The sequence below is a fragment of the Balaenoptera ricei genome, chromosome 20 (assembly GCF_028023285.1).
Source record: "Balaenoptera ricei isolate mBalRic1 chromosome 20, mBalRic1.hap2, whole genome shotgun sequence".
Taxonomy (NCBI): Eukaryota; Metazoa; Chordata; class Mammalia; order Artiodactyla; family Balaenopteridae; genus Balaenoptera; species Balaenoptera ricei.
Window position 1 is genome coordinate 5,691,219 of NC_082658.1, and position 23,028 is coordinate 5,714,246.

A 23,028-nucleotide genomic window follows, 5' to 3' on the forward strand; every position below is an offset into this window, starting at 1 on the left:
CCCCCCCGACACCCCCTCTCGAGCATGCAGGGTTCTCTTGAGCTCAATTCCACTCTGTCTCCTGGTACTATGACCACCCCTCCCTCTTCCAGCTGGTGGTGAGCAGGGGCACCCCTATTCTGTCGAGCTACCCGGATAACGATTCAAGCCCCATTAGGACTGACATCTCAGAAAGAGACACATCCAACGATAACCCTTGATTTCCACCCTCGCGGTGGGTACCCCAAGACACAGCCTGGCCCAGATAGAAACTAGCAGTTGATTGCTACCTTACCTGGTGGTTCCAACTTCCCAGGCCACTCACCCACCTCTAGGGCTCACTGCACCTGCTAACCAGCCTCCTGTAACTTTCACTGGTGGATTGCAAATCAGATAACAGCACCGTCAGAGCCAGCTCAGCCCACAGAGGAAAACTGTAGCTGGCGTTTGCTTTCTGTTTTCCCATCTTCTAATACTGTACTCAGGATGGTGAGTGTGTATGTGTGTGTGTGTGTGTGTGTGTGTGTGTGTGTACTTGCAGGAGGGTGAGGAAGGAGAGGCTGCAGGACCAATTATGACATTAAACTTGGAACAGAAGCTGAATCATCACAGTCAAAAAATAAACAGCTCTACCTGTACGCGCGACACAAAACCTACTTCATGCACGTTTGTATGCATTTGCTCCCTCACAGCAGGGAAGAGGAGGGGCTGTGCCGAGTCAGACCAGCAGGTGCCCACGGTCAAGGTTATGATAGGGGACCGGCTGCACGGCCACTGCGTCTCCAAGCTGTGGAAAGCTGGGAGAGCTGGGATGAGACGCTCCCTCGCTGGGCCTCTGACTGCTCCCGCACCTGAATTTTGGAACCCGAGAGCGGGCTCACACCCTGTGCGGAGGGGCGTTGGTCACTGCATGGAGAAGGGCCTTTCCCGGACCCGTTTTCTCCCGCTCCTTCCCCTGGCCCTGCGCCCGGGGATGACCCACTGCTTTGCAAACTTGTCCGAATGCAGAGACGGCAGAGGTCGCGGAGCGAGTGTGGGTCGCCGGGCGCCACTCCAACTGCCTGGAACAGGCTGGGTGAAACAGAACAGACTGTGAAAGCGGACGGAAGACAGCGCGTGTCCCTGCCACGGGTCTTGGGGAGGCCGAAATCGCTCGACCCTTCGCTCCCCGCACGCGCGTCCCCCTCTACCCGCGGCGCCCGCGACCTCCGCCCGGAGCCCCCCGCAGGATTCTCCGCGCGGCTCACCCCTGTCCGCCCACAGGACCGGGGGGGGGGGTGGGGGGGTGGAGCGAGCTGCCGTGACGTAATCGGGGGGCGTGGGGAAATGAGCCGAGGGGCCCGCGCTCGGCACGGCCAGTCCAGGCGGCGCAGCCACCCGCGCGCGCGCGCGCTCAGTCACCCGCGCCCGGAGCCTCAGTCCGCGGCTCGGCGCCCGGGATCTGCGGGCCCAGCGGGCTCTCGGCGGTGCGACTCGCGAGCGGAGCGGGCAGCTCTGGACAAGCGGCTGCGCGCCCGGCTGGGTTGGGGACGGCCGCTGGGTGCCGGCGAGCCGAGCTGGCGGATTGCAGCGGAAAAGCAAAGGTGAGCTGCGTGGGAGTGCGTGTGTGTCTGTGTGTGTGTGTGTGTGTGTGTGTGTGTGTGTGTGTATGTGTATGAGAGAGAGACAAGCACTTGGGCACCTGGGTGCATCTGCGCTGCATGGGGGGTGCGCGCGTCGGTGTGCCCGAGTGTAGGTCCCGGTGCGTGGTTCTCCACCCTCGTGTTTTCGGGGGTGATTTTGGTGGGAATGAACGACAGCGGGTGTCCCGGCGTGAGTGGGGCGCCGTGGGTCGTGTGTGCTGGAACGGACGTGTCCGCACAGCTGCATGCGGGTGTGCGTGGCGTGCGCCCTTGTGCAGTCCTGTCCCCCAGCCGAGTGTCCAGGTGGCAGCTTCGACGGCGACAGTTTCTCTCTCATCCGCCCGCAAAAGAGCCCGGACGTGAGGAGAGCGAGGCCGGGGGGGACACCGCCGGGGCTCCTGCGGGCGCGCACCCGGGATCCGAGCCTGTGAGTGGGAGGCGGCGGAGCAGGAAAAAAAAGGGGTTTCTCCCTTGTTCTTTCTCGCCGGGCCTGGGACACGGATCCCGAGCGGTGTAGGGTCTGCTCCCCAGCGCCCGGGCGGAGAGAACAGGATGCCTACGTTTGGAGAGACCGAATCTCTGAGTGGCCTGCGCCCGCGAGCCGGTGGCCAAATCCCCAAGCGGCTGTCGCCCGCTCCCAGCCGTCCCTGATGCCCCGGCCCCTCTCTGCCTTCAGGGACGAGGGTGCTGGCGGGACAATCTTTAATCTCCTACTCCTGGAAATAGCAGGGAATCCTTCAGGAAACCCTTGGGTCTGATGGCCAGCGAGGTGGATGGCGCAGAGGAGGATTTTCTGTGCCCGCCTGGAGAGCCAGCTGGGCGGTCCGGAGTCTCACCTCTCCCCACTGCCCTTCGGCCAGCGCTGCCTCGGCTTTTCCCAGGCGCACCAGCACCTCGGTGGCCCGCACCTGGCTAATGAGTCTCCCCCCACCTGTGGGGCTCACGCTCCAGCCGCCCGGAGACCCACTGGGGTTTAGGAGGCCCGAGGGAAGTGGGGTGGGGCCTGAATGGAGGGAAAGATGCTGGGAGAAGGGAAAACTGAAGCTGAGCAGGATTTAGGACCACCCCGGATGCGTGGTCCCCATCCCAACACTCTTAGGCTGGGAACCACAGCCCCTCTGGGAGGGGAGGGGATGCTCTAGCCCATTCTCACCCTCCTCTCCAACAGAGCTGGAGTCAGCCTCAGAGGAAACCAAAAACCAGGCATTTCCATTTTCTAACAATTCTTAGGCTGGAAAAAATAAAGCAGAAAAACCAAACTTCCTGGTGCATTTAACCACAATCCAGCAACTAATGATGCCTGGCATTGGACTCCACTTTCAATGAGACACAAATGAAGCGAAGTCGCTCAGAGACCTTAGGCAGCTGACTTCGTTGTTGACGCAATAAAATTCACTGTGATTCAAACTCATTTCTTCTTTGGAGGAGCCTTCTCACTCCGGACTGGTTCCCCAGCTTACCATCTTTGCCACCTTCACCAAGCTCTGAACTCTGTCTGTTGCTACCTCTCTCAAAACTGGAGAATGCTGCTTCTCAGCCTAATTTCAAAAAAAAAAAAAAAATGACCCTATGCAATTCCATCCCATTGTGTGAGACTCTAGCCGAAAAGGGCTAGAGGTCAGCATTCAACCAACCCACCCTCACCTGCCTGCATCATCACCCCTATCCCCAAAGCTCTACACAGGGCTTCTGCAGCCCAGAGGTCTTCAGTTTTACCCAGACATAGGAGTGTGACCTTGCACATCACATAGATGGGACCCTGGAAATGCTAGTGATTAATGTATACTCCAATACAGGCGCCTTAAATAAGATTCTGGGTCAGAAGAATTAAAGTAACTAACAAAACAGATAGAAATGATATTGGAAACAACCTATGTTAACCCAGGGATGCCAAAGATGGTTTCTTCACAGCTTCTGTTTTTAACAGCTGCCAGTTTATGCTTTTTACCCAGTGCAGACATTGAATCCTGGGTCCCCAAAGCACTCTGCAGAAAGATCAGCCACAAAGTCCAGACCCCACTTTACAGGCAGTTGTGTAGCAGGGAAATCAGCACAGAAAGGATAAGCAATGCACCCGGCAGTGCAGAATGAACCAGAGGCAAAGGTGGGCGAGCATCCTGAGGCATTTGTTGCTGGCTAAGTCCCCTATAACGCATCAGCAGTCTCTCCAAGCAGAAAGGAGCTATCTCCAGTCTTCACTGAGGCAGCAGGAAAAGCGCCCTGCTCAGAGGAAATGTGTCCGCCAAGTGAACTACTCCCGCTATGAGCTCAGCACATCACCCCTTTTCCAGCCTCCCTCTTCCCAGAATGACCTCTTACCTGCCCTGCTGGCTTCGTGCTTCATGTATTCAAGACCCAGCTCAAACATTCCTCATGTGAAGCCTCCTCTGAATCCCCCAGCAGAGAAAGGCGTTCTTAAATCCTTTGTTCGTATCTCCATGCAATTCACACCCTGTAAGAGTTGCCATCCTTCCTGTCTCCCCTCCTAAGTTGTCACCTCCATATCTTGTTCACTCCTGTATCCCTGGTATCCAGAACAAAGAAGCACCCCAGTGATGTTTTCTGAATGACCGTAGATAAATCATTTAATTATGTGATGAGCTATTGTTCTATATCTTAGGCCAAGCCAACAGTGTTACAATTATTTTCTCGGCACGGAGGTAAAACAGGGGTCAGCTGCCTCAAACCAAAGCCCAGTTAACAGCCAATAGTTTTCCAGTCCACTGAGCGGCAGCTGTGATGCTGTGAAAAGTGCAGAAGACTTGGGTGTCCTGTGTTCAAATCCCAGCTCCACCAATGAGGTACAAGGGAATGGGAACAAGTTCCTTAAACTCTCTAAGCCTCAGTTTCCTCATCTGTAAAATGGGGATAATTATCCCCACCTCATAGGATGGTTGGGAAGGTCAAGGGGACAGCGGATGTGAACGAGCGACATCCGTGCTTGGAATTCACTTCTGTGAATGAGCCTTCCTCCCTCACACCGGCTCCTGTTTTCATGCTTAATCGGGGGATCACAGGCAAATTCTCTGGGGTGTGAAAAGATAAGCATCCTGCCGAGGGACTTGGGAAAGGACTCTCCGAGGCATGAGGCGGTCAAGCACGGAGTAACGAGAAACAAAAACGGAAGAAACAAAAATCAACTACAGCATACATTTGAAAAATAAAAGCAAGCCAGATCTTTATTTTTAATATTTAAGACTATAAATTGGTTCATCGTGTAGGCAGCTTTCAATAAATTAGAAATGAGTAAAATGGTAGATGAAAAAGGGAGAAAAGATAAAATTTTTTAGAGTTCTGATGATGAAGCCAGCACAGTGCTGGGCATTTTCACCTCCACTGCACCACTTCGCCTTCGTGACACCTCCACTGTAACAAGTGAGAGTCAGGGCGGTTAAGTGCCGGCCACGGGGTCACGTGGGCTCCATGGGTGAACCCTAGGTTTTTTTCACCTCTAAAGTCTGGGATTTTTTCCACGATGGGATTTTCACAATGGAAAGACTCCAAAGCAGTCGCCAAGCCAACACAGATTTCCTCAAGGGGAAAAGGCCAGGAATGCCGGCGTCAGACCCCTCTGAGGGCAGACCTCTCCAAGCTCTGCCTTTTTACAGTTCGGACCAGTTAGCTTCTTAGGAATCGCTGTGTTGCAGCCACCGCCAACTCCCACGTGTGCATCACCAAAGGTGACAAGATAAACTCTGATGACTTAACTCAAACCCTTCCCCCCCAGTGGAAAAACAACTCAAAAAGCCCGCACGCTGATGAGAATGGGCTGGTAGGCTCACGTTGATGTGAAAGATAACACACTTTCCAATTGAAGAGCATCTGAGAGGGCAAACCAGAAACACGGAAAGCTGGTGAGAACTTAAGTAGCCTCTGATTGATGAATCAATTTTCCTTTTTTCCTTGCAGATGTCACAGTGGATCCTTTGCCTCCAGGACCCATGAAGGGGAGAATAAGATCTTTGGCTGGTTGGAACTAGCCTAAGACTGTCAGGCAGCCATGGATCTGGCATATGAACTACTCAATGGAACCCAACCTTGGCTTTCCTCTCCATTCGACCTCAATGGCTCTGTGGCTACAGCCAACATTTCAAACCAAACAGAGCCATACTATGACCTGACCAGCAATGCAGTCCTCACCTTCATATATTTTGTGGTCTGCATCGTTGGGTTGTGTGGCAACACACTTGTCATTTATGTCATCCTCCGCTATGCCAAGATGAAGACCATCACCAACATTTACATCCTCAACCTGGCCATCGCAGACGAACTCTTCATGCTGGGTCTGCCCTTCCTGGCCATGCAGGTGGCTCTGGTCCACTGGCCCTTTGGCAAGGCCATCTGCCGGGTGGTCATGACTGTGGATGGCATCAATCAGTTCACCAGCATCTTCTGCTTGACAGTCATGAGCATTGACCGATACCTGGCTGTGGTCCACCCCATCAAGTCGGCCAAGTGGAGGAGGCCCCGGACAGCCAAGATGATCAACGTGGCTGTGTGGGGGGTCTCTCTGCTGGTCATCTTGCCTATCATGATATATGCTGGCCTTCGGAGCAACCAATGGGGGAGAAGCAGCTGCACCATCAACTGGCCAGGCGAATCTGGGGCATGGTACACAGGCTTCATCATCTACGCCTTCATCTTGGGGTTCCTGGTGCCCCTCACCATCATCTGTCTTTGCTACCTGTTCATTATCATCAAGGTGAAGTCCTCTGGAATCCGAGTGGGTTCCTCCAAGAGGAAAAAGTCTGAGAAGAAGGTCACCCGGATGGTGTCCATTGTGGTGGCTGTCTTCATTTTCTGCTGGCTCCCCTTCTACATCTTCAATGTCTCTTCAGTGTCTGTGGCCATCAGTCCCACCCCGGCCCTCAAGGGCATGTTTGACTTTGTGGTGGTCCTCACCTATGCTAACAGCTGTGCCAACCCTATCCTGTATGCCTTCTTGTCTGACAACTTCAAGAAGAGCTTCCAGAATGTCCTCTGCCTGGTCAAGGTGAGCGGCACAGACGACGGGGAACGAAGTGACAGTAAGCAGGACAAATCCCGGCTGAATGAGACCACGGAGACCCAGAGGACCCTCCTCAATGGAGACCTCCAGACCAGTATCTGAACTGCCTGAAAAATCAATCAATCAAACGCCAAGCTCTGCCAACCGGCCATGTGCTCCCCACCCCACCCCCTTTCCCTCCCTCACCCATCACCTGGCTTCTAGAATACGGAATTGCTCAGCATGAGTCCACTTCAGAGAATGGCATTTGAGTCGGTTTGTCTGAGTGAATGATAATGTATTAAATTGATTACCTCCCCCTTAAAGTAAACATTTAAATGCAGGCAGACATTTCAGAGTCTGGAGAGGTGATCTTTGGAGACGCTGAAGTTCAACAAAAAGAGAAAACCCTATCTGTGTGTTTGTGTGTTTAAAACCCAATATGTAATCTTGTGGTCTTATATTTATACTTGCCTGTTCCTATCTAGTCCCTGTATAGTCATGACCTACGTTTCCTGAGTTCATGTACACAAGTAGCAAGTTCAAACGTGCATAGTATAGGTGGACGTTTATTTCAATATGGTACCTGCAGGAATGGACTTACCATGAAGCCAATAAAGTTTAAGCTTCAGGGATCTCTCTTGCTTTGGCAGTATGTTCACATGGCCATATGTTTTTGTAAAAAAAAAAAAAAAAGTAAAAGTAAGATAGTTTTGTATTCTTTTCCTTAAAAAGGTCTTAAATTGTATAAGCTTCCAGCCTCACAAAACCTGCCTCTGCCCCTGGGTATTTGCTTCATTAACTTCAGGCAAGTTAGATCGAAGTAAAAAGGGAGAGGGAGAAGGTATTTGAGGACCCAGAACATAAATTCATGTGTTCTCTCTTCTTAGACATAATCAAAGAATTATTCATCTCCCCAAAAGGACTTAAAATGGTTGTGGTCATCGATCACCGTATTTATCAAGACAAGGCCTGCTTTGTTATAAGATTGCATTTTTTTTCCTTCTCAAATTGCTTTAATTTTTCTTAGGGAGCCGTGGAGGGGAGTGGGGTTGGGTGGAAATCACTAACATGAAAGGCAAAACATGGACCATAATTCTTGTAGGGAAACAGTTTTATTCTCCCCACTGTGAAATAAATGAATAAGAACGAAGCAAAATTGCACCTTCATGAGAAACCATGAAACTTTTTTTTTTTTTTTTAATGCCAGACATGGCTTTCCAATGAAAGAAAATGGAAATGTAATTCAACAACCCCTTAAAGCGGCTTTTTAAGAACTGGATACAAAGCTGGGTGCTAAGAAAATCACAGTGCACGAGAAAGACCCGAGGACATTGTTCCTAAAACATCACCGTACGCAACAGCCAATAAATATGCAGCATGTAGGGGTGTGTAGGTGTGAGCATTGGAGGGAGCCCCATCCCTCACGGGTATGGCCATGCCACCTTGCTCACCCACAACAGACACACTAAACATCGACCTTTAATCCACGGATTCCCTGAGCTACTCCTCAAGCACTGTTACAGACAGGCACTTCACACCGTCAGTGACGTTTTTCTGTCCCTGAAATTGTAGCTGGGCTTGTATACAAGCAATAAGAAAAGAGATGTTGCCCATTTCATTGGCTGATCACAATTTCCAGAGTACAAAGAAATACACACTCGGGTGTTTGCAAGGATGCCATCGTCTCTAGGTTTGTATGAAAGCCTCACTCTTAGTGTCTCACGTATCAATTACACCATATTTAGGAGTGAGCTTGCCTCTTCTGGCTCTCTAAGCAAGGGCTGCCTGACAGCTAGAAAGACTAAGAGCTCCACCTGTGGCTATGGTGCTGCTTTTCTTCTACCTGCCTATGTAATTCATGCCACCTCATTCCCAAAAGCACTGTGGCCCAGAAAATATGTTCAGTAAGTAATGATAGATAAATCCATGCAAAAATAAAAAGAGGCTCTAGTGGAAAACTGATGAATTCATAAAAGTGCTAACAGAAGATCAAGATGAAAAAAAAAATTAATTACATGGGACTGAGTGAACTGATGAGGATGATTATTAATTTTTGTGACTTTCTGCTTGAATAAAAAAAAAAAATCCCCCCCCCCCAAAAAATTAAAAAAATAAAAAGAGGTATAATTGTAAGATGAGACTCTCTGGAAAGTTGTTACACAAAACGCATGCCGTAGGGACTTCCCTGGCAGTCCAGTGGTTAAGACTCCACGCTTCCACTGCAGGCGGCGTAGGTTCAATCCCTGGTCGGGGAACTAAGATGCCACATGCCAAAAAAAATGCATTCAGTAAAATCCCACAAGGTTACCAAAGGAAAGGTCAGCTGCAAGGTCAGCTCAGGACCTCTTAGCAGCCACAGCTAATGGAGAGTGACTCCCCTTCCTCCTCCTCCCTTCTCCTCTTTCATAAAAACAAGCAAAGATTTGCAATGAAATGCTTTAAACCCAACTTTACCATTATTGTAATATGTGATGTTCCTGGGTCTTTGCATAAACGCTGACATTTACTTAGAGAAGTGATTCCAAGGGACCAAGAATCTGTAGAAATAATTTCAAGACAGATAGACTAATTCTATAGCACTCCTGCCCCTGCAATCAGAGAAACTGCCTGCAAGGAGGCCAGGGTCCAAGCAGCCATCTAAAGTCTTAAAACACATACCCAGGTAGATGGCGGGTATTCAGCAGCAGAATGATCATCCTAAGGCTATACAACGGGGCCTTTCAGCCTGACGTTATAATTCTGTCCAAATAAGAAGTCAGGTTTTTACTTTATGAGGAGATATTCTCCACTTTGTGAACTATCTCTTTCTAGGATGATTGGCTCTCCGGTTGATTTCTTTTCTTCAAAAGAGGGGATACACATTTTCATTTAAATGTCAACACCATTTTAGTTCCAAAATTTAATCCTAGCCTCCACTCAACATGTAATTATGAAGACAGATCTGCTGGATGCCAGGAGAGAATAAAAAGTGATGTACTCCACTGATTTTAGGATATCTGAGCATTTGGGTTATGCAAGCTACTACTTACCTTCCATTCGCATGGGTGGTGAAGAGCTGATTAAACCTAAGCGGATGTAGTGAGAAAGGTATCAGGAGAGATGATAGGACATTGGGGCCTGTGTGGAATGATGTTAGCTTGTGTTTCAGTAACACAGAGAGCTGAGTAATACTGGACATGGGGTTGGAACTTTGGTGAGGTTCATGCCATAGCTTGGGACAGTCTAAGAGGACACGAGGACAAGGACACTGGAGGATAGAAGGACGCTGCATTTCTTTCCTTTGCTTGTTTTTATGAAGAAGAAAAGAGAAGGAGGAGGAGTCACGCTCCGTTAGTTGTGACTGCTAGGCAGTTCTGAGTTGAACTTGTAGCTGACCTTGAGTAACGATGTGTGATTTTGCTGCATGCATTTAAAATTTTTTTTAATTGAAATATAGTTAATTTACAAAGTCATATTAATTTCTGCTATACAGCAAAGTGATTCAGTTATATATATTATTTTTTATATTCTTTTCCATTATGGTTTATCATAGGATATTGAATAAGTTCTCTGTGCTATACAGTAGGACCTTGTTGTTTATCCATCCTATATATAATAGTTTATTGCATGCATTTTTGTGTAACAACTTTCCCTACAGTGTCATCTTATAATTGTACCTCTTTTTGTTTTTGCATAAACTTATTTATCTCTCATAAGTGGTAGGCAGAGAAGAAAATGTAGGCTGGTGGCTGGGACTTCAGAGCTGGCAGTGAGCTGGGGTCTGCTAACACAGATTCATCCTCTCCTCCAAGACAGAATACAGGTATTGAAGCTTTCGGCCCCAGCTGCCCTAAATAGGAGCCTCGTGCTGGAAAAGTGTACAGCCTGGTCATTGACAAAGGTAGCAAGTAGGTGGCTGTCAAGATAGATGTTCGTAATCAGCCCCAGACGCGGCTGTCCAACCAAGACCGTCAAGTTACAATGAAAGACAGAAACGAACTTTGGCCTTGTTGAAGAAAGGTGGGAGAGAACCTTCAAAAGGTTCCTTACATGATGCAGAAGGTCTGGTGAGTATTTCTGAAACATGCATCACCACAAAAAAATCACAATATTCAGCAGACCAAGCATTTGGGCTTATAAGTAATAACTTATAATCAGCCACTTGTCTAATCCATATTTTTTGCCAGATTCAAAAACACCAAATTTCCTGTCAAACGTTCTAGCAAAGCAAACCTTCACCTAAGTAGTTGTTTTGCTTCTCATATGTGAATTTCTGGGAACATTCTTATAGGCAAAGCCTCTAATTTTTTTTTTTTTTTTTTTTCCTAGCAGTTCATCTAGAAAGTAGGCACCAGGGACTGTATTCTGCTTACAGCCGAAAAGCTTTTATAGCAGTTACCCAAGTCAGCAGACCATCAGGGCTGAGAATAATAGCTCAAGGCCAAGCTTTCACACCTGCCACTCTCACCGCCAATTGCACTGACTGCCCACCCTTTCCTTTAACTTGGCAGTGACTGAACACAGGCTGGGCACCTAGTTTCCTCGTTTAGACGTGTCGGGTTGTAGGTATCTGAACTAGGCTTAAAAACAGAGTAAATATTAACCAAGACTTAACCAACTTGAATAGAAAACATGATCGATTCTCCTAAGATTGCAAGTGCGTATAATATCATTAAAGGAAACGCTGTAGCTTCATCACTGGGCTCCATGAACGTCTGCTCCCGTAGGACAAAGATGTTCAGCGTGAGAAAGCCGATGACACAGAGGCTCAAGTTCAGGTGGGCAGAGAGGGAGTTTTCATGGAGAAGGAGGGGCTTTATTTTTTTCATCTCTCTCCTCTCCTGGCATCACTGAAGGGCCAGACTCAGGGGAGGAAAAGACCTCTTTGCCAGGATATGTGTCTGGTCCAGAGAGGGGGCTTATCTGTGACCCTGATCCCACAAGGGCTGGAAGCAGAAAACGAATGTACTGGTTAGAGATAGAATTGCCCCATCCTTTTCGAAAAGCCTGTCAAGGAATGGGATGCAAGGCCCACCTAAAAAGAAATCCGAAATGACTTGCCAGGGCTTTACCCGCTCCAGTTATTCAGAGATGGGACCTCCAATCCCTTAAGCAGTAGAGAAGGTCCCTTGGCAGTGGCAGTCACCAAAGAGAGAAAGAGGGGCGTGCTGTGAGCTACCAGATAAGGCTATTGTAGCCCGGACGCAGAAGACACAGTGGTCCCAGGTCCTTACAAAGAACAGATTACAAGGTAGCCGGTACGGGGCCCCTGAGAGAAGACTGCGAGTCTCAAAAGAAGAAGAGCCACCATTAGCAGGACTACCTGTAGTGGCGCCAGATACCACAAAGGAGCAGTGACACCCTCCTGGACAGTGTGTCCTGCACCCCCAACCTGGCCGACGGCTGGGTATCAGTTCCTTTGCGGCTCCTCATCCTCCAGGCCAGGGAACATAGTCATTCCTGAGAGAGCTGATATTTTTTCTCACGGATATTGGGTTTTTTTGTTGTTGTTTTTGTTTTTATAAATTTATTTATTTATTTATTTATTTTTGGCTGTGTTGTGTCTTCATTTCTGTGCGAGGGCTTTCTCTAGTTGCGGCAAGTGGGGGCCACTCTTCATCGTGGTGCGCGGGCCTCTCACTGTCGCAGCCTCTCTTGTGGCAGAGCACAGGCTCCAGACGCGCAGGCTCAGTAGTTGTGGCTCACGGGCCTAGTTGCTCCGCGGCATGTGGGATCTTCCCAGACCAGGGCTTGAACCCGTGTCCCCTGCATTGGCAGGCAGATTCTCAACCACTGCGCCACCAGGGAAGCCCAATGGATATTGTTTTTTAACAAGAACCCCAAATGGTTCTCAAATAACAAAACGAAGGCTTAGCTGTTTTCTTAACATTAACCAGAATCCCACTACTTCGGAGAAACAGACTGTCTTCCAAGGCTCTCAAGTTCAGCTCAACTGGTACCTTCGCTGCACTGGGTGCGCTCAGACACACACAGGTGACGCAACGGAGCGCGTGCACACACATGTGATGCACATACACGTGAAGGACACGTTCACACGTGTGCCCATGACATGCATGCACACACATAGGAGGTGGACGTGTAACACACACTCACGTGCACACACGACGCACCTTCTGTATCTTTTGGGCAAGACCTCCAATGCAGAGATTCTCCAAGGCTTTCAGCTGAGGAAGAGAACTAGAATCTGACTAACTCATTTGAAGTCTAAGGATATTGAGTCATTTTTTTCTGGTAGGGGAGAGGGACACTGTGCCTGCAGTCATTTGTCACCTGGAGGATTCCATGCCAGGTCACACACTGCACACCTAGCCCCGGCCAGCTGTCCCTGCAATAACATCTCAAAATTAAAAAAAAAAAAAAAAAAATAGGGTTGGCAAAAGGTTTATCATCTCCACTAGTCAACCAACCTAAAGTGCAGGTCCTGCTCACAGCAATAAATTTGTATAAGAAAAACAAGACAACTTCTTTGCAGAAAAGTCACTCCGAATAATTTTTAAATTGATTCTCATCAAGGACAGTGTTTCCATAGGCCTTCCCCACCTGCCGCCACGCTTCCTAATGCAAATCTTAGGTTGCACATTTTGGGGGAAGCTGAGATGCTCGGCCACCGAGAAAATGAATCACGGTTCTCCTTCTCAGCCGTGAACACACTTCCACAAAAGCGTGTCTTCAAGATAAAAGAAGCCCTCCCTTCATCCGCCGACCCCACCCCAGTCCATTTCCATGGCTCGGGATGCCTACATCAGCTCGTCTCGTGCATTTTAAGTACCAGCCAGTACGTGACGGGGAAGAATGTCTTCTTACGGCCTTTTTCGATGAACAGGAGTCTCCCGGGTTCATTCTCAAGATTATCTAAAGTTAGCTTAGTCCCAGTTGCACTGACAACTTGGGAGTCTAGACACTCGTGGAGCAAAGGCTCAGACTGGATGAAGACTCACTTTGGCTTCCACTTAAAACACTTTTTTGCAGATTAAAATAGTCTCCTACATTCCAATAGTACACAGAGTAATCAAAGTTCATGAAAAAGAGAATGGAGACATCGAATTTCTGACTAAAGGAGGTAATGTTAAAGTTGATGATAGAGGTTCGTACAAAGAAGGCGAGAACTGGCTCGAAAAGAAGGACGTGGTGGGGAGAGCCAGAGGGCTTTTACCATATGTTGGTACTGTCACCATAATAAAGAATGACTATCCGAAATTCCAGTATGCTGTTTTGGCTGTAATGGGTGCATGTGTGTTACTAAAACGTGAATCCTAGAATGAAAAGAAGTTCCTGGGACCAGACTCAAACAAGATCTGTTGAAAAAAGAAAAATAATATATTTAAAACGTTCCACTTTCCGTATAAAAGGAAACAATGTGGAGACGTTTTTGTCTTGTTCGAATAAATGATTCATCAGTAAACAAAATAAAATAAAATAGTCCCCTAAACAGCTCTCCCAGGGGGATGGGCCCTGTACTGTTTATCGCAGGATCGTTCTGGGAAGCGACAGACCACAGCTGTTTCACTGTCCTTCTCTCCTGCACCTTCACGCGACCCCCTCTGCTTGCTCCCAGCTCCAAGGGCTTGAGGACTGGAAGGTGGCACCCGTCTCGCCACATGGCATGTTGCTGGGGGCTATCTCTGCAACCAAGGAAACCCATTCCTCCTCCATCTTGAACAGAACAGCTCTAGAACAGCTGAGCAGACCCAAAATCTGGTTTGCCATCGGAAACATGGTTCTGGGCTGTTGGGCCAACATGGAGATGGGTATTCAGAGGGTTTGGGATCTCGAGGGCTTCCTTACAGCCTCGGGGACTGATAAAGTAAATCCTAATTGCTAGAGAAGAACCAAAGCAAGGCACGGAAGTGGCAGCTCCATTCTTAAAGGGTGTCAAGGTCAGTAAGGGTCCAGAGGCCCAGTCAAGACAGGGGACGGGCTGCCTTTGAACAGCCCACATTTCTTAAAACTTAGCCTATCAGAGTTTGTTTCCTTTATTTCCTCTGTCCATCCTTCCAAATAGTGTTCTCTAATATTTACATTTAAAATTTGAAATTTTTGAAATGATTTCTCCTTTTGAGCATTCCACCTGCCCACCTTTAAATAGAGAGGGACACTTCATTTTCATAAAATGAGGCTGGGGGACCTCCCTGGTGGTCCAGTGGTTAAGACTCTGAGCTCCCAGTGCAGGGGGCCCAGGTTCGATCCCTGGTCGGGGAACTAGATCCCGCATGCCGCAACTAAGACCCAGCTCAGCCAAATAAATAAATAAATATTTTTAAAATTTAACTTAATTTAATTTATTTATTATTTTTGGCTGCGTTGGGTCTTCGTTGCTGCGCGCGGGCTTTCTCTAGTTGCAGTGAGCGGGGGCTACTCTTCGTTGCGGTGCGTGGGCTTCTCATTGCGGTGGCTTCTCTTGTTGCGGAGCATGGGCTCTAGGTGCGTGGGCTTCAGTAGTTGTGGCTCGCGGGCTCAGTAGTTGTGATGCACGGGGCTTAGCTGCTCTGCGGCATGTGGGATCTTCCCGGACCAGGTATCGAACCCGTGTCCCCTGCATTGGCAGGCGGATTCTTAACCACTGCGCCACCAGGGAAGCCCTAAATAAATATTTTTTTAAAAATGAGGCTGGGAACGGATTTTGAAGGAAACAGCAGAGAGGCATGTACTCCTGCGGGTGGATGGTCCAGAGCCAGGCCTCGTTCATTCTTCTTCTCCGTCTCTCCATCCTTTCCATCACTGCGCGGCCTCAGACAGAAGCAGTTTAATACGTGGTTGAGCGGGAGGAGAAGGTTCCCAGTTAGAAGCTGCTAACGAGGACTGGCTTCCCGTCTGTTTGGAGGAGGAAATCAGCCAGCGCAGCCCCACAGGGCCACCGAGCTCACCCTATCTGATCCCAAGTAGGCTGCGTGGCAGAAACGAACACGTCGTTGTGAAGCAACTGCGCGCCGATAACAATTTACAAAAAGAAAGTAACGGCAGACGATTCAACTACCCAGAATGATTTGAAAGCTTCTTCCCCAGAAGAGTCTCCGTTCGAGTTTCCAGCAGCCTGGGAACCATCTCACTAGGGAAGAACAGAGTGCGGAGTTATGGTGTTGACGTTTAGAATGTGGTGAAGGTCGTCTAGTGGGCAGAGTGCATTTTTCCTCAATTATCCTCACTCCTCTTCCATAGTTAATCTATCCATCGCTCCCCAGCTGTCACTCACCGTAAACAACAGCAGGTTTTGACAAACAGTGGATCAATCATCATCAAAGGAGACTGAAGACTCTTCACACACGCTCTCACGTGCAATTCGCCTCCTTTTCTGTTCCTTTGAGAGGTCCCAGCATTGTTCCTGGCCCCCCCTTTCTGAAGGTGGTGGAGATAAAGAAATTCCTTCCATGCTCTACGCATATGAGGAAACCTGGGACATCCAGAAAAAGCCTTCAGCAGCCCCAACAGCAAAACAGTTTTAATTATGTGCTATGATGGATGGTTTTAATATGCCGAGCATAGGTGTGCACAGAAGCTAGATATTTTTACTATTCTCATGACATCTTGAATGTGGTTATTTTTGCTAATATGTCATTCCTGCATGTCCAATATTTAGACAAAATAGCTAATATTGCTTGTGTTTTCAAATAAGCTGCACCATCCTTGGTAATTGCATGTGTTTCCTGTCAGATAAATTTACCTCGATCTTTGCTGTTACAATTGATTCTATATACTAGAAAGCAGAAAGCAAATATTTTTTTAGTGACTTTATTTATTTTTGCAAGTGTACTGTTTTATAAACTGCCTTCACATGAAATCACACCCTCAATTAAGGGACTTAGGGTGAAGTTTGTTCAAGAGGCCAGCTATGCAGACTCACCTCGGTTCCCACCTACTTCTGGAAAAGACTTCAGAGATTCAGGAAAATGGGCCAGAGTCCTAGGTGACATAACCCACACTCCCCAGGTTTCCTAAAACACGGAACTGTAAACTTTAGAATTTTACAATTTGTCTTAAAACTCCCAGCCCCCAAAAGAGTGTACAAAACATTTCCTAGACGTCTTAGCCATCATTTGTCCAGTAGCAAAAGAAAAGAAAAGGCTTAAAAACAACCACCGGTGAGTCTCATTTTGTTCACAGCCAGTTTTTAACGGTCCCATCTGATTTCTTCCAGATTTTGTAACCTGATTTAAACAGCATGACTAAGTCATTGTAAAGCAGATGATGAAAGGGATGCTCTAAAAATGTCATAAAGACATGTTAGCTTTGCTGACAGCAAAACTGACAGAGAAATGTCAAGAGTTTCAAAATCAGGTCAAAGAAAATGACTTTTTATCACCTTCTCATCATTTCTTTCACTCAAAATCAAAACATAACAAAAATTTCCAGGTACTTAAAACAGAATCTTAACTATGAATTAGACTGTTAAAATCAGAAAAGAAAATTAGCTAACTTCTGGATGCACTGAGTCCTGTTCTAAGCACTTTATATTCATCATCGCATTCAGTTACCACAAGAGCTCTATGGTCCAACTGTTACCCCCATTCTATCGATGAGGAAACTGAGGCATAGAGTACTTACATCACCTGCCCAGAACCTGATTTCTTTTTTTTTTTTTTAATTTTTAATCAGTCATCAATTTTATACACATCACTTTATACATGTCAATCCCAGTCGCCCAATTCAGCACACCACCATCCCCACCCCACCGCAGTTTTCCCCCCTTGGTGTCCATACGTTTCCAGAACCTGATTTCTTAACCACATCACTGCACTTCCACCTATGGGAGGTGTGACCTGGAGCCTGGGCCTGACATTCCCAAGCCCCTGCTTCCCTGTCTGCAAAACAGGGATCACGCCACCTACCTCCCAGTGTGGTGTAAAGACTGGCTGAAAAAAAATATTTTAAATAATTTATCACATCACCAGGTACACAGGGGTGTCCAGTAAACATGAAATTCCCCTCACCTTGAATCGCAGCAAGAGAAGACCAGAAACTTTTGGGTTATTAAACCACCAACCATTTTCAAAATTGGCTAATATTAAACCATGGCTTCTAATCCTGCCATTAGGAAAGCTCAGCTGGCACTAACACAACCGACCATGTGATGCAAGGTGAAAGCAAGTCCGGTGCAGAAAAGTAAATGCATTATGTGTCTGTCGATAAGGTGCTACATGATTTCTATCTACACAGAGTGTTCCTTTCTGGCTAGAGGGCTTTCCTCCTCAGCTAAGCCTAACTAAACTTCAGTCTCTGCCCGAATGGACCAGGGATATAACGTCTCACCTCCGTAAACAGAGCCTCATATTGTCCAAGTGTTCTAGAAACTTAGGGTTCATGGCATGTTCTAAATATCTGAGTTCTTTGTTCTTCCTCCAGGGTGAAAACATGGTTTGGCCTGGGGCCTGGTGCTAATCAGAGGGAGAGGATCACGCCATTAATCCCGGGTCTATGACCATCTGTATCGCTCACGGGTCCAGCTGGAAACAGATGGCACACTCAGAGGGGTTTAACTAAAATGAATGTAATGAAGGAGCTGCGTACAGGGATGGGGAGGTGTCAGGGGATCAGCAAGAGATGGATGAGGAGCCCGGAGACCAGGTAAGGATGGAGGACTTCACCAGCCGAGTGAGAGCACAAGCCATGGGGAAGGAAAGACCCAATGGGAGCTGTGCCTGTAAAGTAATTCGGCCAGAATCGCAGTGCATCCTTTTGCTCTCCTCCTGAGACAGCCTGGGACCTGGGACCTGGAACCCTTTGCTGCACCGCTTGAGACAGGCTGGGACCTGGGGTCCTTTGCTGCACTGCTTGCGCCCGAACATACGTCTCCTCAAGCAACAAAATACAAAGAAACTATAAGGGACTAAAAATAACTGCGTGCATGCGCAGTTGGGGCAAATTATGAACAACAAGACACAAAGAGACCAAAAACACAACTGACACTTCTGAGGGGCTGGGAGCAAAAACAGGGTGTCCGGAGCAAAAGCAGGGTACTGTGCAGGCCCCCTGCACACAGCACCACCAAGGGGGTGGGCAAAACCCCCAAGCCACCCCTCCGGCCCGACCCCTGGATATACCCCACCCTCACCCCATATAAGGAACCAGCTCAACCCCCCTCAGGGTGAGTGAGCAGGGGAACCTGTTACCTGTTTTCACTCTCCGCTGCTGCAGCAGGGGGCCCAATAAAGCCTTGCCTGAATTTCTTGTCTGGCCTCTGATCAATTTCTATTGATTAAGGAGGCCAAGAACCCTGGTCGGGAGCACTCCCGTGGCTGAATTCAACCAGAGCCGGAAGGCAAGAGGGCCAAAGGAGGTAGTGCAGAGAGGGCAGCCTCCAGAGAGGGGCGCAGAACGGATGGGGTGAGGGATGGAGAATCAGGATGTGGCCCGTCCTGAGACACCCCCCTTCCCGGGATCCCAGCACTCTCAAAGCTGCCCACCGTCTATTGGAATAGCTGCAGCAGGTTCATTAAAACTTCCACCGAGGTACAGGCATAACTGAGAGGCCCTCGGGGCCTTCCAACGTTAAAAGCACTCTCTAAATTCTGAGAAGAAAAACTGGATTTTCAGAATATAACCATTGGACAGCTTGGGAGCTGCAGAGGGGATGAAGGCTTAGAGCGCCACCCGCTCGCACAGGATTCCAGGTGGTCAACACCCAAAGATTCTGCTTTGGGCATGGCCGATGCAGAACGCAACTGTATGATCTCCCTTTGCAAGATGTAAACTCATCAGCACGACTTTTCAAATTCCAAGGTCAAGTAGTGCACTCTTCCACAACCGCCACCTATACCAAAAGCACATCAAAAAACCCAGGCTATTCAATACATTTTAGTCAACTGGTGGCATTTTCCCCCAAACTCTATTTGCAAATACCCAAACTGCAAATTTTCTGGAGCCTGAGGATTCAGAGTCTTTTATCATCCAGCCTTGGGCCAAGCAGGTTGCTTCTGATTTACCTAGTACAACTTCAAATACAACAAAAACAAACAAACTTCACATCCCAGTAGAAATAGAGCTTCCTGCAAGCACACCTCCTCCTAAAACCCTGCAGTTTCCTCAGGGATCTGATTTCCCCAGTTGGAGTCTTTGAACTCTCAATGTTCTAAGCCCTCCTTAGTTGACAATTATAATTTTAGGTTGTGTGAATCCCAGGATGGGACGTGATCCTGACAATGGCTCATCCCTAGGAAAGGTAGACTTGAAAACTGCTTCCTCCCAAGCTATTTCTCCAGTTATGCTGTATCCAAGAGGGAAATATCCCACCAAACCATCATCATTACAGCTGAATATTCTCAGGAGGCAGCTACGGGTGCCAGGGAGGCCATAGTACTTCTCTAGGTAAGGCAAGGGCAGGATTACTGTAAGAAAACAACTTCTCTTATAGATCTGTCCTTAAGTTGAAAACATTCAACCACACTGGAAGGGATCACCTTCCCTTGAACTTATCCTGACCCTCAGGACTGCTGTCCTGGAGTATCAACGTGTATGAATACACTCATACATAGCCCAGAAGCAACAGGATAAGGGAATAAGAAGGTTAAATGGACAGGAGTCTATTCTAATTCCGTAAGTAACATTCAAAAGCCCAAAGAGGGGCTTCCCTGATGGCGCAGTGGTTAAGAATCCGCCTGCCGGGCTTCCCTGGTGGCAAAGTGGTTGAGAACCTGCCTGCCAATGCAGGGGACACAGGTTCAAGCCCTGGTCTGGGAGGATCCCACATGCCGCGGAGCAACTAGGCCCGTGCGCCACAACTACTGAGCCTGCGCGTCTGGAGCCTGTGCTCCGCAACAAGAGAGGCCGCGATAGTGAGAGGCCCGCGCACCGCAACGAACAGTGGCCCCCACTTGCCGCAACTAGAGAAGGCCCTCGCACAGAAACGAAGACCCAGCACAGCCATAAATAAGTAAATAAAATACAATAAAATTTTTTTTAAAGCCAGGAAAAAAAAAAAAGAATCTGCCTGCCAGTGCCGGGGACACGGGTTCAAGCCCTGGTCCGGGAAGATCCCACATGCTGAGGAGCAACTAAGCCCATGCGCCACAACTACTGAGCCCGCGCGCCTAGAGCCCGTGTTCCACAACGAGAAGCCACCGCAATGAGAAGCTTGTGCACTGCAACGACGAGTAGCCCCCGCTCGCCGCAACTAGAGAAGAAGCCCACGTGCAGCACCGAAGACCCAACGCAGCCAAAAATAAATAAATAAGTAAAATAAATACATTTATTTTTTTTTAAATTCCAAAGAATTCACATATTTTGGGGGAGAGGGGAGGGCTGATCAGATTATGAATTAATTCAACATTTCTGAAATTAGAGTAGTGAATCTATTCCTTTCTTTCATAGGAATTCTAAGGTAAGGTGTACTTTGAATATTTACAGATTTGTCAGCATACCAATAAATTACTTTGTTACAAAGTTAAATTATTGTTCATGCACTCAGCAAGTACTGAATGGCTACTGTGTGTCAGACACTGTTCTAGAAGCTGGGAATTTGATGAGATAAAAGACAGACAAGATCTACGCTTTTTGTTGTAGGGGAGACACTCAACAAACAAAAGCACAAATAAATGAAGATGTAATCACAACACAGTGACAAATGCTATGATAAAAATACATAGACAGTAAAGAGCGGTGCCTAAGGTCATGGACCCCAGAGCCAGACCGCCTGGTCTATATCTCAGCTCTGCTACTTCCTCAATCATTTGGGGCAAATTATACAATCTCCCTTGGCCCCAATTTCCTCTTCAATAAAGTGGAGATAAGAACAGGATCTAGTTCAGAGGTCTTTTTGTGAGAACTGAATAAGATAATTCATATTAAGAGTTTATAACACTGGCTGACATATAGTGAGCGCTTTATAAATGTTAACGTTTCCTACTTTGGATTGGGGTGGCCCAGGCAGGCTTCTCAGAGGAGGCGACCGCCATGTGAAGATCTGGTAGAAGAAACAGCCAGAGCAAAGGCCTTAGAAAAGAGTGAACCAAGCCTTGTTTATGAAACAGAAAGAAGACCAGTGAGGCTGGAATAGAGCGAGAGAGGGGTGGGATGGGATGGGGACAGGTCATGCAGGGTCTTGAAGGTCTTTGATAGGAGTTGGAACCTGACCCAGAGGGCTGGGAAGCCACTGGAGGTTTGAAGCAGGGGACACACAAGGCCTGATTTATACTTTTGAAAGATTCAGCTTGCTTCTATAGTGAGGAGAGTCACTAATGGGACAGGAGTAGAAACGGGGAATTAGAAGGTAATTTGAGGGACTTCTCCAGCAGTCCAATGGTTAAGACTTGTGCTTTCACTGCAGAGGGCGCGGGTTCGATCACTGGTCTGGGAACTAAGATCCTGCGTGCCACATGGGGTGGCCAAAAAAAAAAACTAAAAGAAAAAAGAAAGGTAATCCGAGTGGCTCAGATCAGAAGCTGATGACCTGGACTCGGGCAGTGACAGTGGAGATGGAAAAGGACAGGGATATATTTTGGATCTGGGGTCAGCAAGCTATTGTCCATGGGCCAAACCTGGCCCTCTGCCTGCTTTTGTCAATGAAATGTCATTGGAGCTCAGCCACGCCCATTCATTTACCTACTGTCTACTGCGGATTTCCTGCTACAGTGGCCTTGTAGGATAGTTGTAATGGAGACCACAGGGCCTGCAAAACCCATTGACTATCTGCCTCTTCATAGTTAAATTGCATCAACCCCTGTTTTGGAGGAAGAGTCTATAGGATTTGTAGATGGATTAGGTGTGGATAGTGAGAGAGAGGGATGGAGGATTATGCCTGGGTTTTAGCCAGGAATAACTGGGTGGTGCCATTTCCTGAGATAGGGTTGACTTGGAGAAGAGTATAGGGTGGATGGCAGGAAGACAATTATTATTTTGGACGTGTTAGATTTGAGACTTCTCTTAGACATCCAAGTGGAGAGTCTAAGGAGGTGGCTAGATGTATATGTAATCCAGGAGCACAGGGCTGGAGTAACAAATGTCGGAGTCATCTGCAAACATCCGTTCCGTTCTCTCCATTTCCACTGCCATCATAATTTCCATCTGAACCACGGGAGTAACCCTCTAGGTCTTTAGGCGACAGGACAGGATGGAATCACCTAACAGGGACTGAAGACCAAGAAGAGACCAGTGCTAAGGCTTGAGCCTGGGTCCATGCAACATTAAGAGGTCACACAAAGGAAGAAGAGCCAGCAAAAGTGATTGAGAAGACAGGCCTAGTGAGGTAAGAGGAAAGCTAGTGGAGCGTGTCTTGAGAGAAATCAAAAGGCAACTGTGTCCACAAGGGGCAGGTCAGCCGCGCTGCTGAAAAGTCCAAAAACTGAGACGCGACTACTGAAACTGACAAGACGGGGAGGGAGGTCTTTTAGTGGATGCAGTGATGATGTGAAGACCCCTAACGGATGGCGCTGGAGAAGAGAATGGGAGGCGCCTTGTGGAGACAGCAATGGCCAAAGGTCAAGACCTTCCGTTGTGATGAGGAAAGGA

At 47.9% G+C, this 23,028-nt stretch overlaps 2 protein-coding genes across 5 annotated transcripts in view; one reads left to right on the forward strand and one right to left on the reverse strand.

Annotated features, from left to right (window-relative positions):
* SLC39A11 (solute carrier family 39 member 11) overlaps positions 1-23,028 on the reverse strand; it is a 424,377-nt gene that overhangs the window by 394,805 nt on the left and 6,544 nt on the right. The window lies entirely within an intron of this gene.
* Positions 1,521-6,905, forward strand: SSTR2 (somatostatin receptor 2). The gene is made up of 2 exons (XM_059907452.1): positions 1,521-1,562; positions 5,511-6,905. Exon 2 carries the CDS (start codon positions 5,602-5,604, stop codon positions 6,709-6,711), a length of 1,110 nt encoding a protein of 369 aa, XP_059763435.1. The 5' UTR covers positions 1,521-1,562; positions 5,511-5,601; the 3' UTR covers positions 6,712-6,905.